Source organism: Echinops telfairi, unplaced genomic scaffold, assembly GCF_000313985.2.
Source record: "Echinops telfairi isolate 266 unplaced genomic scaffold, ASM31398v2 ScPeMD7_31;HRSCAF=116, whole genome shotgun sequence".
Taxonomy (NCBI): domain Eukaryota; kingdom Metazoa; phylum Chordata; class Mammalia; order Afrosoricida; family Tenrecidae; genus Echinops; species Echinops telfairi.
The window spans coordinates 19,246,439-19,261,559 of record NW_022103928.1 but is presented as its reverse complement, the minus strand read 5'-3'; the positions used below and the strand labels follow the sequence as shown (position 1 = coordinate 19,261,559).

Genomic DNA, 15,121 nt, shown 5'->3' with positions numbered 1-15,121 from the left:
AAAAAAAAAAAAAACATGAGTGAAACTTTATAGTAGTCAGCTGTTTGGGGTTTTACAAGTCAGGCTTTGAGTTAATAAGCCATCAGTATTAGTGAGGAGAGCTCTCCATGGATGTGAGTATATGGGATTCCTTGGGCCTGCAAAAATACAACTTTCAAATCCCCCAAGAGAGCAAGACATCTAAGCATGCATATTTTCACTCCATGGCTTTGGAAACCCTTCACAATCATCCAGTCCATGAATTGCTTGCCTGTTAATGACACCTGCTGTCGTGTTTGCACCTCACACACCCGTGCAGACATCAGCAATCAGTTCAGCCCCCAGGCTTTGTCCTCGAACGCCTGACAGTCATTGTTGCCGTCTTTACTCTTTTTTGTTGCTTTCTGTTTAATGGCAGTATATTTCACATGCCATACATTTCAATGGTTTAAACATATTAAAAAGAGTTGTAGTCATCCCCACAATCCATTTTAGAACATTTTCTTCATTCTTGTACTCACTGATAATTCCTTAACTGCTCACAACTTCCCCCAACACAACCCCAAGAAACTATTAATCGAGTCACTATCTCTATAGATTTGCCTTTTCTGGATTTCATATGAAGGAAAATGTACAACCAGCCCCCAAACCCTACCCCAAAACAACAATTACAAAACAGAACACAGAAAGACCTCCATGCAAGAGAAAGCAGAAGCAATAAGAAACAGGAACACATTTAAGATGGGTCAACAGGGAGAACAATGTAAGGTGTTAAATTATAACCTAACTACATCAGCCTAAGTCCATTTTCCAGTGCACTCTGTCTTATAGGGAATGAAGCTGGAAGCCATTCACATCCCTTATCAATGGGCAGAGGAGACCCTCCAGGGACTTAATCCACACGGGGACACTGCCAATGGACTTTGGGCTTCCACTGTCATCCATAGCCTTCTGCAAATCAGGTGCTTCAAGCGCTAGTACTATTCCCTCCTCACATCTTGGGTTTTTTTATTTATAATCCTTGGATCACACCATGCTAGCCATGTTTTTTGATAACCATGATTTTAAGCACAGGAAAAGAGGCTCCAGAGAGGCCTCACCAGCACCAGAAATTACTCATGTTGTGAATTTCACCTGAAATTAATTTTAACAGTCATTCAGAAAGTTGACAACATAGGACATTAGACACCTATTATTTGACATTAAAAAATGAGCAAAGTAGTTTCTATTTCTGTTATAATCCATCTTCTGCAGTCTCTTTACCTTCAGGTGTATCATCAGCATGAAATGAAGGGATGGTTTTTTTTTTACTCCAAAAATGTAACAAATAAGAACTTTGCCAACCTATTTTATTATCTGGAAAGTAAATTTTCGTAACTGGCTTAAAAATTAGACTATTCCTTTCAACAGAGTTGAACAGCTTTATAATTGTACATGAGTAAAATGAAAACAGTAGAGATCAGCAAGATGAATGCTGTGTAGTACTTTTTCCATTTCTCATATAAATGCACAAGGTAATTAAGCTACCAGTACTAAAGAATGCAAAAGAATTGAAAGCTACATCCCATAAAATTTTTCAATTTAAAAATGGCATAATTTAAAGATGTGTATTAGATTTTGGAGAAAAAGCATTAATTATAATACTAGGTTAAAAACTTTTCGATTGTTGCTATTGATTAAAAGCAGGCAATAAGATGTAGAGTAATCAGCTAATACTTTTAATATAAGTTTCTAGAGGGAAGGATTAATAAGCATATTTGACTAGAAACAGCACATAACATGTATATTAGTTTTGTTTTTAATTAGATTTAGACAGAATTCATTATTTTTAATGGCTTTTCATTAGTGAATAGAAACCATTATTGGAATATATTGTAGTAAAATGTATTCAAGGTGTATACTTATACACTGTAAAGAAGCTCCTACATACTGAAAGAAGTCATTGTTTAGGATGCAAATCACAGATAGGCATATGAAATTTGTTGCGTATAAGCAAAAATATGGCATGCTCTCAAAAATTCAACTTTTGTCTCTTTTTTGCTCTTAGTTCAGTTTTCAGGAGAAAACATATAGAACCGCAGTTTATGTAAATTCTACAAAAATTCTGTTGCTACCCACTTAATATTTGGCCTTTTGTCAGTTGTTGTTAGTGCTGTCAGATCGACTCCGGCTCACGGGGAGCCAGCACAGCGGAGCAGAGCCTGGGCCTGCACCACCCGCACAGTCGGCGCTTTGCTTGAGCCACTCTTGCAGCCACTGTGTCAGTCCATCTTGCTAGCAGTCTTCCTCGTTTTCGCTGACCCTCTTTTTCACCAAGCATATGTCCTTCCCTGATCATGTGTCCTGCTCTCCTTGCTACTGTGGCGCGTTCTGGCTGTACTTCGTATAAGACAGATTTGCTTCACGGCCACCATAGTTCAAACGCATGAATTCTTCTGTGGTTTTCCTGATTCAGTGCTCCGTTTTTACATACATATAACACATTTGAAAATAGGATGACTTGGGCCAGGGGCAGCTTAGTCCTCAAAGTGACACCTTTGTTGTGTAACATTAAAAGAGCAGAGATGCCCAGTGTACTACCTCCTTTGACTTCTTAACGGCTGCTTCCCTGAGCATTGATTGTAGACCAAATAAAATGAAATCCTTGACAACTTTAATCTTTTCTCTCGTCATCATGCTGTTGTTTATTGATCTAAATGTGAGGATTTGTGTTTTCTTTTCTTTGGATTCTACTCCATACTGTTGTAAGGACAAAAATGAGTATGTTTGCCCCCGATTTGTAATTTCTTCCATATTGTTGTTGCTTGTGATGTAGGACTCACCTCCACCAAGTCAAATCGATGCGTAGTGACCCGGCCGGACAGGGCCCCTGTAGGCTCCGGAGACTGTAACTCTTTCCAAGAGTCGAAAGTTTTAGGGGACAACGGTGATATTTTCCTGTAATCTCGTCCATAAAATAACTTTTGGTTTCATCATTTTATACACTTATGTATTTACGTGCAGGGTACTTTTACCACATTCTTTTGGGTTAAATCTGCCCAAGGAAATGCCAGACATCAAGTGGGGTGTCACACGTGGAGCTGGATTTAGAGCAGTCACTCATACTTCACTGGGGGATTCTGTCTGATGTACCCAGGCCCGTTGGAATTAATCTCCAACGTGTGATTTATTCATGCTGGTCTTGAAAAGACGTCTTCCTGATGCCCGTGCCCTGAATTGTAGCATATCAGAGAGAGAAGATGCAGTGACTCGTTAGTGGCATACGGAGGAAGCAGAAGTTGGTTCCTTTATAGCCCAAATGAGCTACAAATTAAGCTACTAATGTTGTTTCTTAGTTAGAATTTTAAGGGTGAATTTCCCTGACTTTATGTATTTGTAAGATTTTTCCTGTAACCGTAAATGAACTATCACCCCTGCGCTTTGCTTCTCTTTTTCCCTTAGAGCAGCCTCTCTTTTCTGATGTGCCATCTCCTCTCATGCAGAGAAGCAGGAGAATGCGCCCAGGATTAGCCATGAACCACTGCTCACTCCTCCAGGTGGATGCCACAGACATGTCCCCAAATGTGTACCAGGAAAAGCTGGATGTCAAATGGTAGCCACTTAACAAGAAGGGGACTTTATTTATTTCGCTTCTGTGCAATTGCCTAAGTCTTCCTTCATTTGGCGGTTGCCAAAGTAACCACAAAAAGATGACCCCTTTCATAAAGATCAACTAAAACCCACATTGCTACCTAATTAGTAATTAAACTCCAAACTTTATTCATAGCTCATAAAGTTTCCCATTACTTTTCTCTCCTTATTTTTGTCCTGCCTGTCAATCTAGGGTGCTGCATTGCATTTATTGTTAGAGGCCTCCCTAGTCCTCGCTGACCTTTGACAGTTTGTCGGTCTGTCCATATTTTTCATGAAATTAGCAGTTTTGAGGATTAATGGTCTGATACATTGTAGCATGTCTCTCAGTTTGGGTTTGTGTGCTATTTTCTTCACAATTAGGCTAGGATCGCAGGCTTTTAGAAAGGATACCGTGGGGGTGAGTGCCCTGCTCAGGGATACATGATAGCCACATGCATTGCTGAGCATGTTAACCTTCGTCCCTTGGTCCCAACAATGTTTGTCAGGTTCCTCCACAGTGAAGCTCCAGTATTTAATTTTTTTTTTAATTTCTCTCCTGTATTTTCTGGAAGCGAGTCAATAGTCCATCTGGGAACTTGGAAGGGTCATCTGTCGTTTGACTCTTGGTCTCTTCCCCAGCACTTACATAAGGTGACCAGGGTCCTGTCAGCTTCTCTGCACTTCAGAAGTTTCTAGCGTGGACTCACCTCCCCTGGGAGCCATTTCCTAGGAAGGAGAGGCAGTCCTTCCTTGGTCTTTAGACACTGTGACATACCTGTATTCCCTGCCTTAGCCTTTGGATGGTCTACATGTTTCCTTACACAGTCAGCTTCTTGAGGAATGGTGCATGTTTTATAGCTTAATAACAAGGTCAACAATAATAACAACCAACCTTTTCTATGTACCAGATACTGTTCTCAAGGACCCCTGGCAGCGAAGTGATTACATGTTGGGTTGCCAACGACAAGGGTACTGGTTTGGAACCACCAGCCACTTCATGAGAGAAAGACGAGGCTTCCTAGTCCTGTGAAAACGTAGTGTCAGAAACCCACAGGTGTGGTTCTACGCTGTGCTCGCGGGTTGCCGCGATTCAGACTCACATCAGTGGCACTGAGTTTGAGGTACGTGGGCTATTTAAGACAATTCTAACCACTTTAGCCACATTCCTTTCCCCTCACATGAGGACGTTGAGGCACAGATATTTAAGCAATATACCCAAGAGGATCCCAAGGAAATTAGCACCCCGCTGCTCCCCAGCACCCATTTCTTTCTTTCTTTTTTAAATAGGGTTTTAATTGTAAAGTCGATTTCATGTCAATTATTCCACAAAACATTTTTAAATTTCTTTTAAAAATTTTAAAAATATTTTCTTTTTCTTAGCACTGTGTTGAGTCATTGTTTAACTGAGTGCAGTGGTAGATTGATAGACAAGGCTAACTTTCCTTCTTAGTTGACCTTCTATAATTAGAGAAACCTATTAAAGTGTAGGTGCCCTGGTGATGTAGTGGGTTAATTGACAGGCTGCTAACCACACGGTCAGCAGTTCAAACGCAGTAGCCACTCCTTGGGAGAGAGAGGAGGCTGTCTGATCCTGTAAAGATTTATGGTCTTGAATTCCCAGAGGAGCAATGCTACTCTCTTACTGGGTTGCTACAGTGTTTCCCCGAAAGTAAGATATCCCCGGAAAATAAGACCTACTTACAGTTTTGCCTCTCGCTGAAATATAAGGCATCCCCTCAAAAATAAGACCTCCCCAAAAATAAGGCCCCCTTAAGCTAGCGTAACTCTGGACTCTGGACCATAGTGGCAGCCACAGCACAGCTGGAGTAGACAGGTAGTGTGAGGTCTCTTTTAATAAAACAAGAAACAATAAGTGTGTACCGTATTCGTCTTCATGGAAAAATAAGATATCCCCTGAAAATAAAACCTAGCATATCTTTGAAAGCAAAAATTAATATAAGACACTGTCTTATTTTCGGGGAAACAGGGTATCAGTTGGGATTAGCACAATGGCAGTGGGTTTGGATTTTTGGTTATGAAAACATAGTGGTTGGGGAGGAAGAGAGCTTTAAAAGGAAGTGTGCTTTATAAAAAAGGTGTTAAGCAGTGATTCTTTTATTTTAAAAAGGTCGCCCTTGGTGGGGTTGTTAAGTTTGCACAATCTTTAATGCACATCACATATTTATAGTTTGTTTTACCCGTCGCGGTTCAGCCTAAGGTAATAAGGAAAAGGAGCGTTTACTTTGAAGTTGGCACATCCCGACACCAAAGAAATGAGAAAGATTTAAGAAGAGGCTCATGGGTGGGCGCATAAACGTAAAATCAAACTCAATGCCCAGAAAACGTCCCATCGTGATTTTAATGTTTTTTAATATTTTCTTCCAATTGATTTATTTTTTAAAAATCCGCCAGGGGCTTGTTGTACATATAAATCATGTGGGAGGCATGCTGGGAGCTGAGGGCTCAGTGTAGCCCCAAGCAGTATAGCCATGAACCTTCGTCACAGAAAAGGGCATCTAACCTGAAGCAGCCGTTAGCCGGGGGTTCAGCTGTGTTCATGAAACACTCTCAAGAGAAAACACTTGTCATCACAGGTTGAGTAAGAAACACTGTCCACTCCCCTTGGGACTTCGAAAAGCACTCCTCTCCGGTCCATTCTGATTCATAGAAACTAGAAGATCGAAAACCTTCTGGAAGCCTTGGTGCTTACAGGTTGACCATACATCTCCACCAGGATTTCACTTTTTAAACACCTATCTATCTAACAGTTGAATAGGAGATGGCTTTTAGGAGCCAGTCTGCCCTGTGGTCCCCACCATATACCCAGCATCCCCCTTTGGAAGCAGCCTTGTCTTGGTTGGTATGTCAGCTGGTGAGCTGCTCAGAAAGGGTGGCCCCCAGACAAAGACATCATGCTCAGGCTCACAAAGAACCAGTCAGAGGAAGCTGCCTGCAAAGGACTTTGGCCGTCCTTCTTTCTGATAGACAGTGTCCTGCCTGGGATGGGAATGGCTGATGGCTGATTGCTTTTTCACCAAAAGCAAAACAAAACCAGGTTTAAGTTAAACAATAGTCTTTATTTAGTGTCATGTTTTTTACTTAAGAGCATGTATTCAAACTTCTGAAAAACAAAGCATTCAATATGGTGCGACTTGGACAACTGCAAATGATTAATGATATAATTCTCAGTCCTTTATAAAGTGTTTTACACTGGAGAGATTTATACAGTGTGGAATGGCAGCGGTGCTCTGATGTGAGAATAGGTAATCAATACCTGCAAGCTTGGGAAAAGTGTTCTATTTCCTCCACTAATGACATAAGAGTTTTTGCAAAGCAAGGGTGTATGGAGCATGAAGCACTCCAAAGAAGAATTAATTTAAAATCTGAAGTGGAAGATCAGTTTCAATTAAAATTGCACTTGAACGTATACTGGGTGGAAGTGCGAAAAGTGCGAAAGCAAGCACGGATTTGGCTTAAATCTGCAGATTGTTACCAGTGAACAAATGAATCCTACTGGTAAAAACCTTGATTATGTTTTTATAGAGTGCTGAATTCTATTTCATCTGTGTTTGGGTAGCTTTAAGAAATAATGTGAACAGCAGCTACTTTTCAGTGGTTGCAGTATATATTTTGTTATTAGGATAATTATGATGTCTCTGTTTTTACAGATTACAGCTTGCCTTTTTATTTCTTTTGGAGTTGTCTGTGTTAGGATTGATCATGTTGTGTTCTCTATATCGCCAGTCAACCAATAATAGGAGGAATTTCCGTAATTTGAGGATACAGGTCCAGTTGTGGCTCATCATGTTTTATGCTTTGGACAATGTCAGGTAAACAACTATGACTGTACTGTATTCCGTTTTTCAGTGGATTCCTTTAGTATCTCATAGGAAACGTCGGTGGTAGACATGTCATTGGAACTACTCATGGGGCCTCCTTCTTTCCCTTTGTCTTCACCTAGACGAATGTAAAATGCAAACAAAGTTTGCTCAAAACCGAGCAGATTCCCCCCACCCCCCACCCCTCTTTGCATGCAACTGCACGCTCTCCTCCATTAGAACTCAGCACAGTCTGGGTGTGTTTGACCAGGAGGTGAGAAACCATTGACCTTTCCTAATGTAGTCAGAGTTCTTCAGTAAAGACAATTGTGAGGTTTAACTTTTCCAGAAGGTATTAATAGCACTTTTAAATGATTTTTGAAAGTGTCCTAATGTCGCTAGACCTTTGCTAACTAGTGGACGTGTTCTTCTGATGGTCTTTTTCTATCACACTTGGCCATGAGAATGAGGAGAAAAGACCCAGACTGAGAGCAAGCCCCAGGTTTGCTTCCCAGAGAACAAGGACAGGAGTCAGCCTTCAGAAGGTACACCAGTTACTCTTGCAGCTGCAGAGCATCCACTCCCATAAGAAGAGAGTGTGTGTGGTTGCCCCATTTTCCCATGCGATCCTTGTTTATATGTGCTGTGAATGGAGAGAAGACGAAGCGGAGAAGAAATGATAATGACAAAGTGTTGTAGTGATAACAGGCACAGATATAGGCTCTTCTTCAGTCAGGGGGAGACTGGAGTTTAAGTTGCATCTTGCCTTTCACCACCCAAGCCTAGATACGTCGTGAGGGCACAGGAATACTGGTTGGTAGCAGTGTTGCTCTCCCAAAATACTTTGGCTAATCATCCCCTTCTGCATGATCTCTGAAGGAACTGAAAGCTAAAAAGCCTAGGAGTTATACATACGAGGGGCTTCAAGGAATTCATGGGATACTTCCATTATCCTTTCAACTTTTCAAAGCCCCTTGTCTGTGTGCGTGTGTTTGTAAGTTTGTGTATGTATACTCAGGCATATACACATGCTAAGCTTTACTGACTGAGGTTTATCTTCTAAAGTTTCTGAAGTTCAGACTTAACTGTGTTGTATCTGGCTCTCAAAAAAAAGGGTGTTAGCTTAATAAAGGTTGTTTCTTTTTAACAAATTGTTTCTGCTCTGATAAGCAAGACGGTTCAAGCTAGAGTGCAGAAACAGCTCACGACTTGTTATCAGCTCTTAATAGACTCTGCCCCGATCATATTTCATCTCTAAATGGGCAGTGAGGCAGATGTGGCGTGTTCTCTGCTTGGAGTTATTCCATGGTCTACCCCCTGTTAGAATGATGCTTCCTGGGAACATTTCCCCCTCATTTCTGTGGGGCAGGTCCCAATAAAGTCTTTGTCTTTATGAGCACGGAGGGAGGCCAATCTGAAAGGAACTTATCGGACCTCACTGCTCTTCTCCTCAGAGAGAGGGAGTGAGGAGGAGACGTGTGCACGGGTGCCAGCTCCGCCACCAGGTGCCCTCTGCCGGAGGACAGGCCATCCTTCGCACCCATGTTTGGGGTTGCTTTCTTCTTTTGATTTGGGGTTTTTGTTTTTCTGTTGACTAACTCCTGTGCTTTAAGAACCGTCTACGTCTTTAAGATACTGTTCATGATAACACGGCATTCTGAATTGATTACGGTACCAAAATGTGTTAGACAGGGTTCTCTAGAGAGATAAAACCAGATTGCTAATAATTAGATAGATAGATAGATAGATAGATAGATAGATAGATAGATAGATAGATAACACAAGAATTAAAAGTTAAATTATAAAGCAATTATACAGATAGATAGATATAACACAAGAAATAAACAGTTAAATTATAAAACAGTACAAATGGCTCAGTATAATTCAAACATGTTAGAGAGTTATGAAACACTGGCAGTCCTTCAAGTCTTGAGGGCCGCCGTGTAGTCCTCTGTAGAGAGAGTCAGGCTATCCCAGCACCAGCAGCAAACCGCAAGGCAGGTCACCAACAGTCAATCCCCAGCTCAAGAGATGTAAATTCCAATTGTGTGGCAAAGCAGGTCTTGAAGGAACCTCAAATTACAGCGACACACTCCACAGGTTAGGTGTCCCACAAGTAGTGTAGCTTGCAAATTGAGGTACAGACCAAGCAAGGCAGCCACACACTGCTCTGATGATCAAAGAGTGAGAGACAAGAAAGGCGAGGCTCGCAGAGCCATTCATCTCTCCGCCCTTCAATTAATCCCAGATGTGTCTATCGGTCAGGCTGGCACAATAAACTAACTATCTCAATGGTGTTTTGTGTTTTCTTGTCAATGAATGCACTACCTATTTTAGAACACTTCTTGAGATATGTTTTAAATGGGAAGGACTCTGACAACCCTTCTTGGCAACTCCCTTAATCTGGTGAAAGATGAAGGTAGCAAATGTTTGAATGCCACTCAAGAAGCAAACCTATCTTTTCTTCCCTCTCCTTGTCATATCAAGCAGGTGGTGCTTGAGCCCCGTACTCTGGTGTCTCTGGGGGAGAAAGACAAGGCTTTGCTTTCCTGTGAAGAGTTCCAGTCTTAGAAAGCCACAGGGACAGTTCCGCCTTGTAGTGCAGGGGGTCCCTTTGAGTCCAAATCGACTCAATGGCAGTGAGAGAGAGTTTGGTGTCTCTGGAGTAGACGTATGTAGAAAATGTATCTAAGAGACACTGGCCTGGGCTTCTACAGTCTCACCTGTTCCATCTGTAACTGTAAACCCCGAGCCATCAGGACTGAAGTGCTGTCGTTTTCTTTTACAGGTGCCTATGGTCCTGAGCACTGGGTCACATCCAGTGTCAGCTGTGGGGGCCGTCACCAGTCTCCTATCGACATTCTAGACCAGCATGCCCGTGTTGGCGACGAGTACCAGGACCTACAACTCGATGGCTTCGACAACGAGTCCTCCAACAAAACCTGGATGAAGAACACCGGGAAAACAGGTAGGCTGTGTCGTCCTGACCTGCTCGGATTGGCAAGAAGCCTGTCTCGCGGTCACTAGCCACCTGAACCGCGACTCGCTCCTGAAGGAGTGCCTGTAGCTCTGGGGAACCCATCGCTGAGTGAGAGTTTTGGAATCGGCCCTTGGTTTGCAAGCCGACTTTTGATGTACTGTGTGACTTTGGACACATTGCTTAATCATTCATTGCCTCTCGTTTTCAAAAACCACGTTGCACTCTGTTAAATAAACTACGATGATAAAATACTGTCGACTTCAGGACTGTTAGGATTAAATGAGTCACTGCATTAAGTAGACTGACTAGTTCTGTCGCATCGTGCTATGTGCATGCTTGATATTGTTGTTATGGCTGTTCATTGATGGAGAATGAATTTGCCCTTACATTCCCACCCAAGGGAGCCAGGTATGGCCCTGGTTTTCAGAAACCTGTGTAGTCCAATAGGGTCCTCACGCAGCTAGTTTAATGTTGATTTTTATTCATTAAAAGTTCAATTTCTTAGTGTCACTAGGTGCATTTCAAGTGGTCATTGGCTATACATGACGGTGGCTACCATCTGTGGCAGTGTACTTATAGAACATTCTCACCCTACCCCAAGGTTCAGTTGGGCAAACTCACAAAAGGAAATAATTCAAAGTCTTGTCTCCCTTGCAGTTTTGCTTCATTAACATTTTTTAGGACAGCAGAGCACAGAAGAACAGTTTCTCTTCCCTGTGTATCAGACAGCAGATTGATCTTTCCACATCATTTTACCTTACCCCTCTTGTGTTTGTGAATGTGAGGCCTCATCTTTTCACCATGGCTCTGGTACCGAGCTGCCTGCCATCATTTGTCACTGCGGTGCAGTTCTTAGTACCTGGATCATCCATGTTAAGCAACAAGAGAAGGCCTTTCTGTGTCCAATCTGAAAATAAACATGTAAATGTTTCATTAAATCTCTTTCATGCTTGGGTTCTGTTAGTGCCTAGACATTTTTTTTAAATCGTATTTTCGTATTTTATTATTGCTAGCTGCCACTGCATTAGCCCCACTCTCAGGACAGCCCATGTACAATGGAAGGACATGAAGCCCCATCTCGCACCATCCCTGCAGTGGATTATACATGGCGTGGGGCCCTTGTGATCCCAGGGGGTTGTTGTTGGCTGGTTTTCAGAAGTAAATCACCAGGCTTACTTCCTAGTCTGCCGTGGTCTGGACACCCTGCTGAAACGTGTCGGGCATCAACAGCTACACAGCAGCGACGGGTGTTAGCTCTGTGTGAGGGGCATTGGCCAGGAATCACACCCAGCCCTCCTGCTTGCACAAGAAGAATTAGTCTACTCACCCACCATCGCCTGATACACTAGCCAATTTTCAATTTTTCTTTCTTCTGGTCTTTTTAAATCAACCCCTTATCACCAAAGAAGTTACTACCACCCACTCCATGATCCCTTTCAGGACCCTTGGCTGCCCCAAACCTTCATGGTGGGCTAAAGCTGACTTCACCATCCACCTGTTGGGCCCCTTCATGCTGCGGGTCCTACGGCTGGTTGTCTTTTCCCCTCATTGGCTGTGCATGCAGCTTTGGGGATACCATTTCCTTCTCTAGACCACCATTGTCCAAGATTACTCGTGACTAATTCATTTGAGTTGACCTGTCGTGTTCATGAAATCGCTTCTCCTTCGCTCGGTACAGTGGTCTCTGGCTTTGGGCTTCTTCTCATAATGCCCTCATCACCTGTTCTCCTTCCTGCCTTGTGTCAGGTTACCCCTCTAATGCCTTGATTTACCCATTTGAGCAACTGCTCCGGGAAAGCATGCATGTCTGTAAAGTTACATGCACATACGTTTTCATTCCCACCCCCCTACTCTTACTGCTGGAGCCCAGACTTTCTCCCCTGCTGGTGCTCTTTCATATCCCACACATGGGGGTCCTCTGGAGAAGCGCAGCGGTGGGAGTCTGACTCCTTAGACAGTGGGAGCTTGGGGCTCCCAAGCAAGTTCGGGGGCGTGGCCACACTGAGTGTGATGATTGTGTGGAGTTGAGTGCCACCTGAATGCCACATTCCAGCAGCCTGCCAGAGGCAATTCCCTGGGCTCTCTGATCCAGTTTTCTACTTGACTTGCAGCGCCTGACAGCCTTCTGCACAGATAACAAGTTTCAGTGACAGCTTTCGGCTCTGTGTCACCAATGACAGGCTTTAGACCATAAAGGGTTCACTCAGTGAAAGTTGATTCATGACCTTGGTCTTCCAGAAGCTGATTATCAGTCTCTGTCACTCTGCTGACTTCCTGGAGTGATCCACAACTTGTTGCATGTCTGAGTTCCGATGTTTGATTTTAGAGACGCGAAAGGCATCTTGTCTCGGGGATTTCAGAAGACGTACAGCTTTCTGAGAAACAGAAACAAACCCCTGTAATTTCACAAGCTGTACTTATTACTGGAAAATTAATGACATAATACTAGATGGACCAGCCAATAGCTCATAAAAACACCGAGCTGCTTCTACAGTCGGGGTTCTGAAAAGGGACAACCAGCCCCCTGCAATTGGGAGCAAGAACACGGAATTGCATATTTATTCTCCTAAAAGAGTTTCAGCGTATGGTAATTTGGAGACTTGGGTGCCCTACTCACCTTGTGTTTCGTTTTGGTTTTAGTTAGTGTTTTTTTCTTTAGCAGCAACGTCTAAATTATTTTCACTTAAAAAGTTTGTCTGTAGCTCTTCAGATTGCCAAGTGACTTAATAACTTCTCCAGCCTGTTGGAGGAAGAAGATTTTGTTGCTTTGTGTAAAGGATATTTGGATCAAATCCACCCAACTGAACAGCATACCCATTGCGCAGGATGCTGTGCAGCTCAATTAACGATGGGGTTTGATCTGAGTCACCTACAGTATTGATCTCCTTAGAAACGAGCCTGGCGAGACTGTCTCCCAGATTGTGGACTGTTGTCAGGCGAGATCAGTTGCTGGAAAAGGACATCATGTTAGTCAAGTAGAAAACTCAAAGCAACCTCCCTGTTGTCGAGTTGGTGCCAACATACAGGCACCCAATAGGACAGCGGAGAGCGGCCCGTGAGGTTCCTGCGACTGTTGACATGAATGAGTAGAAAGCCCCATCGTTCTTCCTTGGAGCTGCTAGTGGTTTTGAACTGCTGATCTTTTCACGTCACAGCCCAATGAGTAAGCACTCCCATACCTGGGCTCCTTGGTCAAGTAAAGGGACAGCTGCAAGTAGGAATTGACACACAGTGGCGGCCGCAGTGGGCTCAAACAGGACAACAATTCTCAGGCTGTCTCGGGACCGGGCGGCGTTTTGTTCTGTGGTTTCCAGGGTCTCAATGAGTCAGGACCAACCCGAAGGCCCTACAACCACCACGGCAGGACTTAGATAATTCCCCCTCCGCGGGGAAAGCACGTATCATGCTGCTACACTTTTTTTAGATGCTACCCTTGGAGGAAACCGTGTTAAGGAAACACAGGACCTCTCTGTATAGTGATGTACGATTGCATCTGAATCGGCAATTATCCCCCAAATAAAACGCTTTCATTAAATGAAAGCATGAGCCACAGGTTTACCTTTGCTCCAACTGCTCACCTCATAGCCATCGTGCTGACCTCCACGAAGAAAGCACGTCTTTTTCTTAAAATCATGCATCTTCAAGCAACGCCTATTTTCTTGTGCCAGAAGTTCTTCCTTAACCTTCTACTTCCAGAAATACAAATCCAGAAGAGAGTATTTATTTTATTTTTTTCCCTGATGAGAGTTTACTGGTCACTTATCTGCAAAATAGTCTTCTGAATATTAAAATATGAATAGAGAAAGTTAATATTTAAACCCACCTGTTACATATAGGCAGGAGTAATTTTCTCATAAAACAGTTGTAATACTCAACCCCCCCCTCACCCCCCGAGAGTGCTCTAGATCCAATCCAGTGTAATCACTAGAGTGGCCTGGTTGTACCCATCCCACTTCTCGCAAGATGTCTAAAACATCCTTACAAGACGGATAACATCTCTCTATTTCTTCCTGAGGAACCATAACTGTCTATTGTGCTCGTTCTCATGTGATTTCCTCTAAAGTTATTTCCCTGTCTTTCATTTTTGTAGAATGAAAAGATAATGCATTCATCAAGAACATTTCGAGATAATCTTGCTACTCTTAGCATTAGCTTCTGCTGCATGACTGCGTCTGACGTGTGCTAAGACACCAGGGTCTCCTATGACTTATTAACTACTTGTTGGACTTGCTAGTTTCCTCATGTCACTGTCACAATGCATATTAAATTAGTTCCATTTTCCTATTTGCTATTGGTATATCTTTTTCCCCTCTTTGCCTGTGTGCTTTCCTGTTATTCTGCACATGGCACAGTGCCAGGCACAGATACTGCAAAAGAGTTGGTTAAATTGAAAAGAAGATAAATGGTGCAGAAAGTAGGTGTTCAGCACCAATGGATTACACAATCGTGAGCCATTTCCCTGAAAATGTGACCCAGGCTTGGTGTCAGAGAAGAACCTGCTTCTAACACCTTTCCAGACAGGGTCAAGGCCCAGCACCAACCCACCGTCTGCTTTAGACTCTCCAGACTCTTGTTCGTGACAGCAAGCTAACCAGAGCTTCCAATCATGCATTTCCATTCCACCACTGCTGAGAATGTGCCTTTCCTACCCAGATAAACCGAACTAGAATCTATGTTTTAATAAGGCCTTATATATACATAAGGATCACCAGGGGATCTTATTGAAATGTGG

General features: G+C 43.0%; 1 protein-coding gene across 1 annotated transcript in view; it reads left to right on the top strand.

Moving 5' to 3' along the window:
* Positions 1-15,121, top strand: part of PTPRG (protein tyrosine phosphatase receptor type G) — an 808,607-nt gene that overhangs the window by 450,585 nt on the left and 342,901 nt on the right. Inside the window, exon 3 of the mRNA XM_045290127.1 lies at positions 10,198-10,377. Coding sequence (XP_045146062.1) covers positions 10,198-10,377 — 180 coding nt within the window. The remainder of the gene's footprint in view (positions 1-10,197; positions 10,378-15,121) is intronic.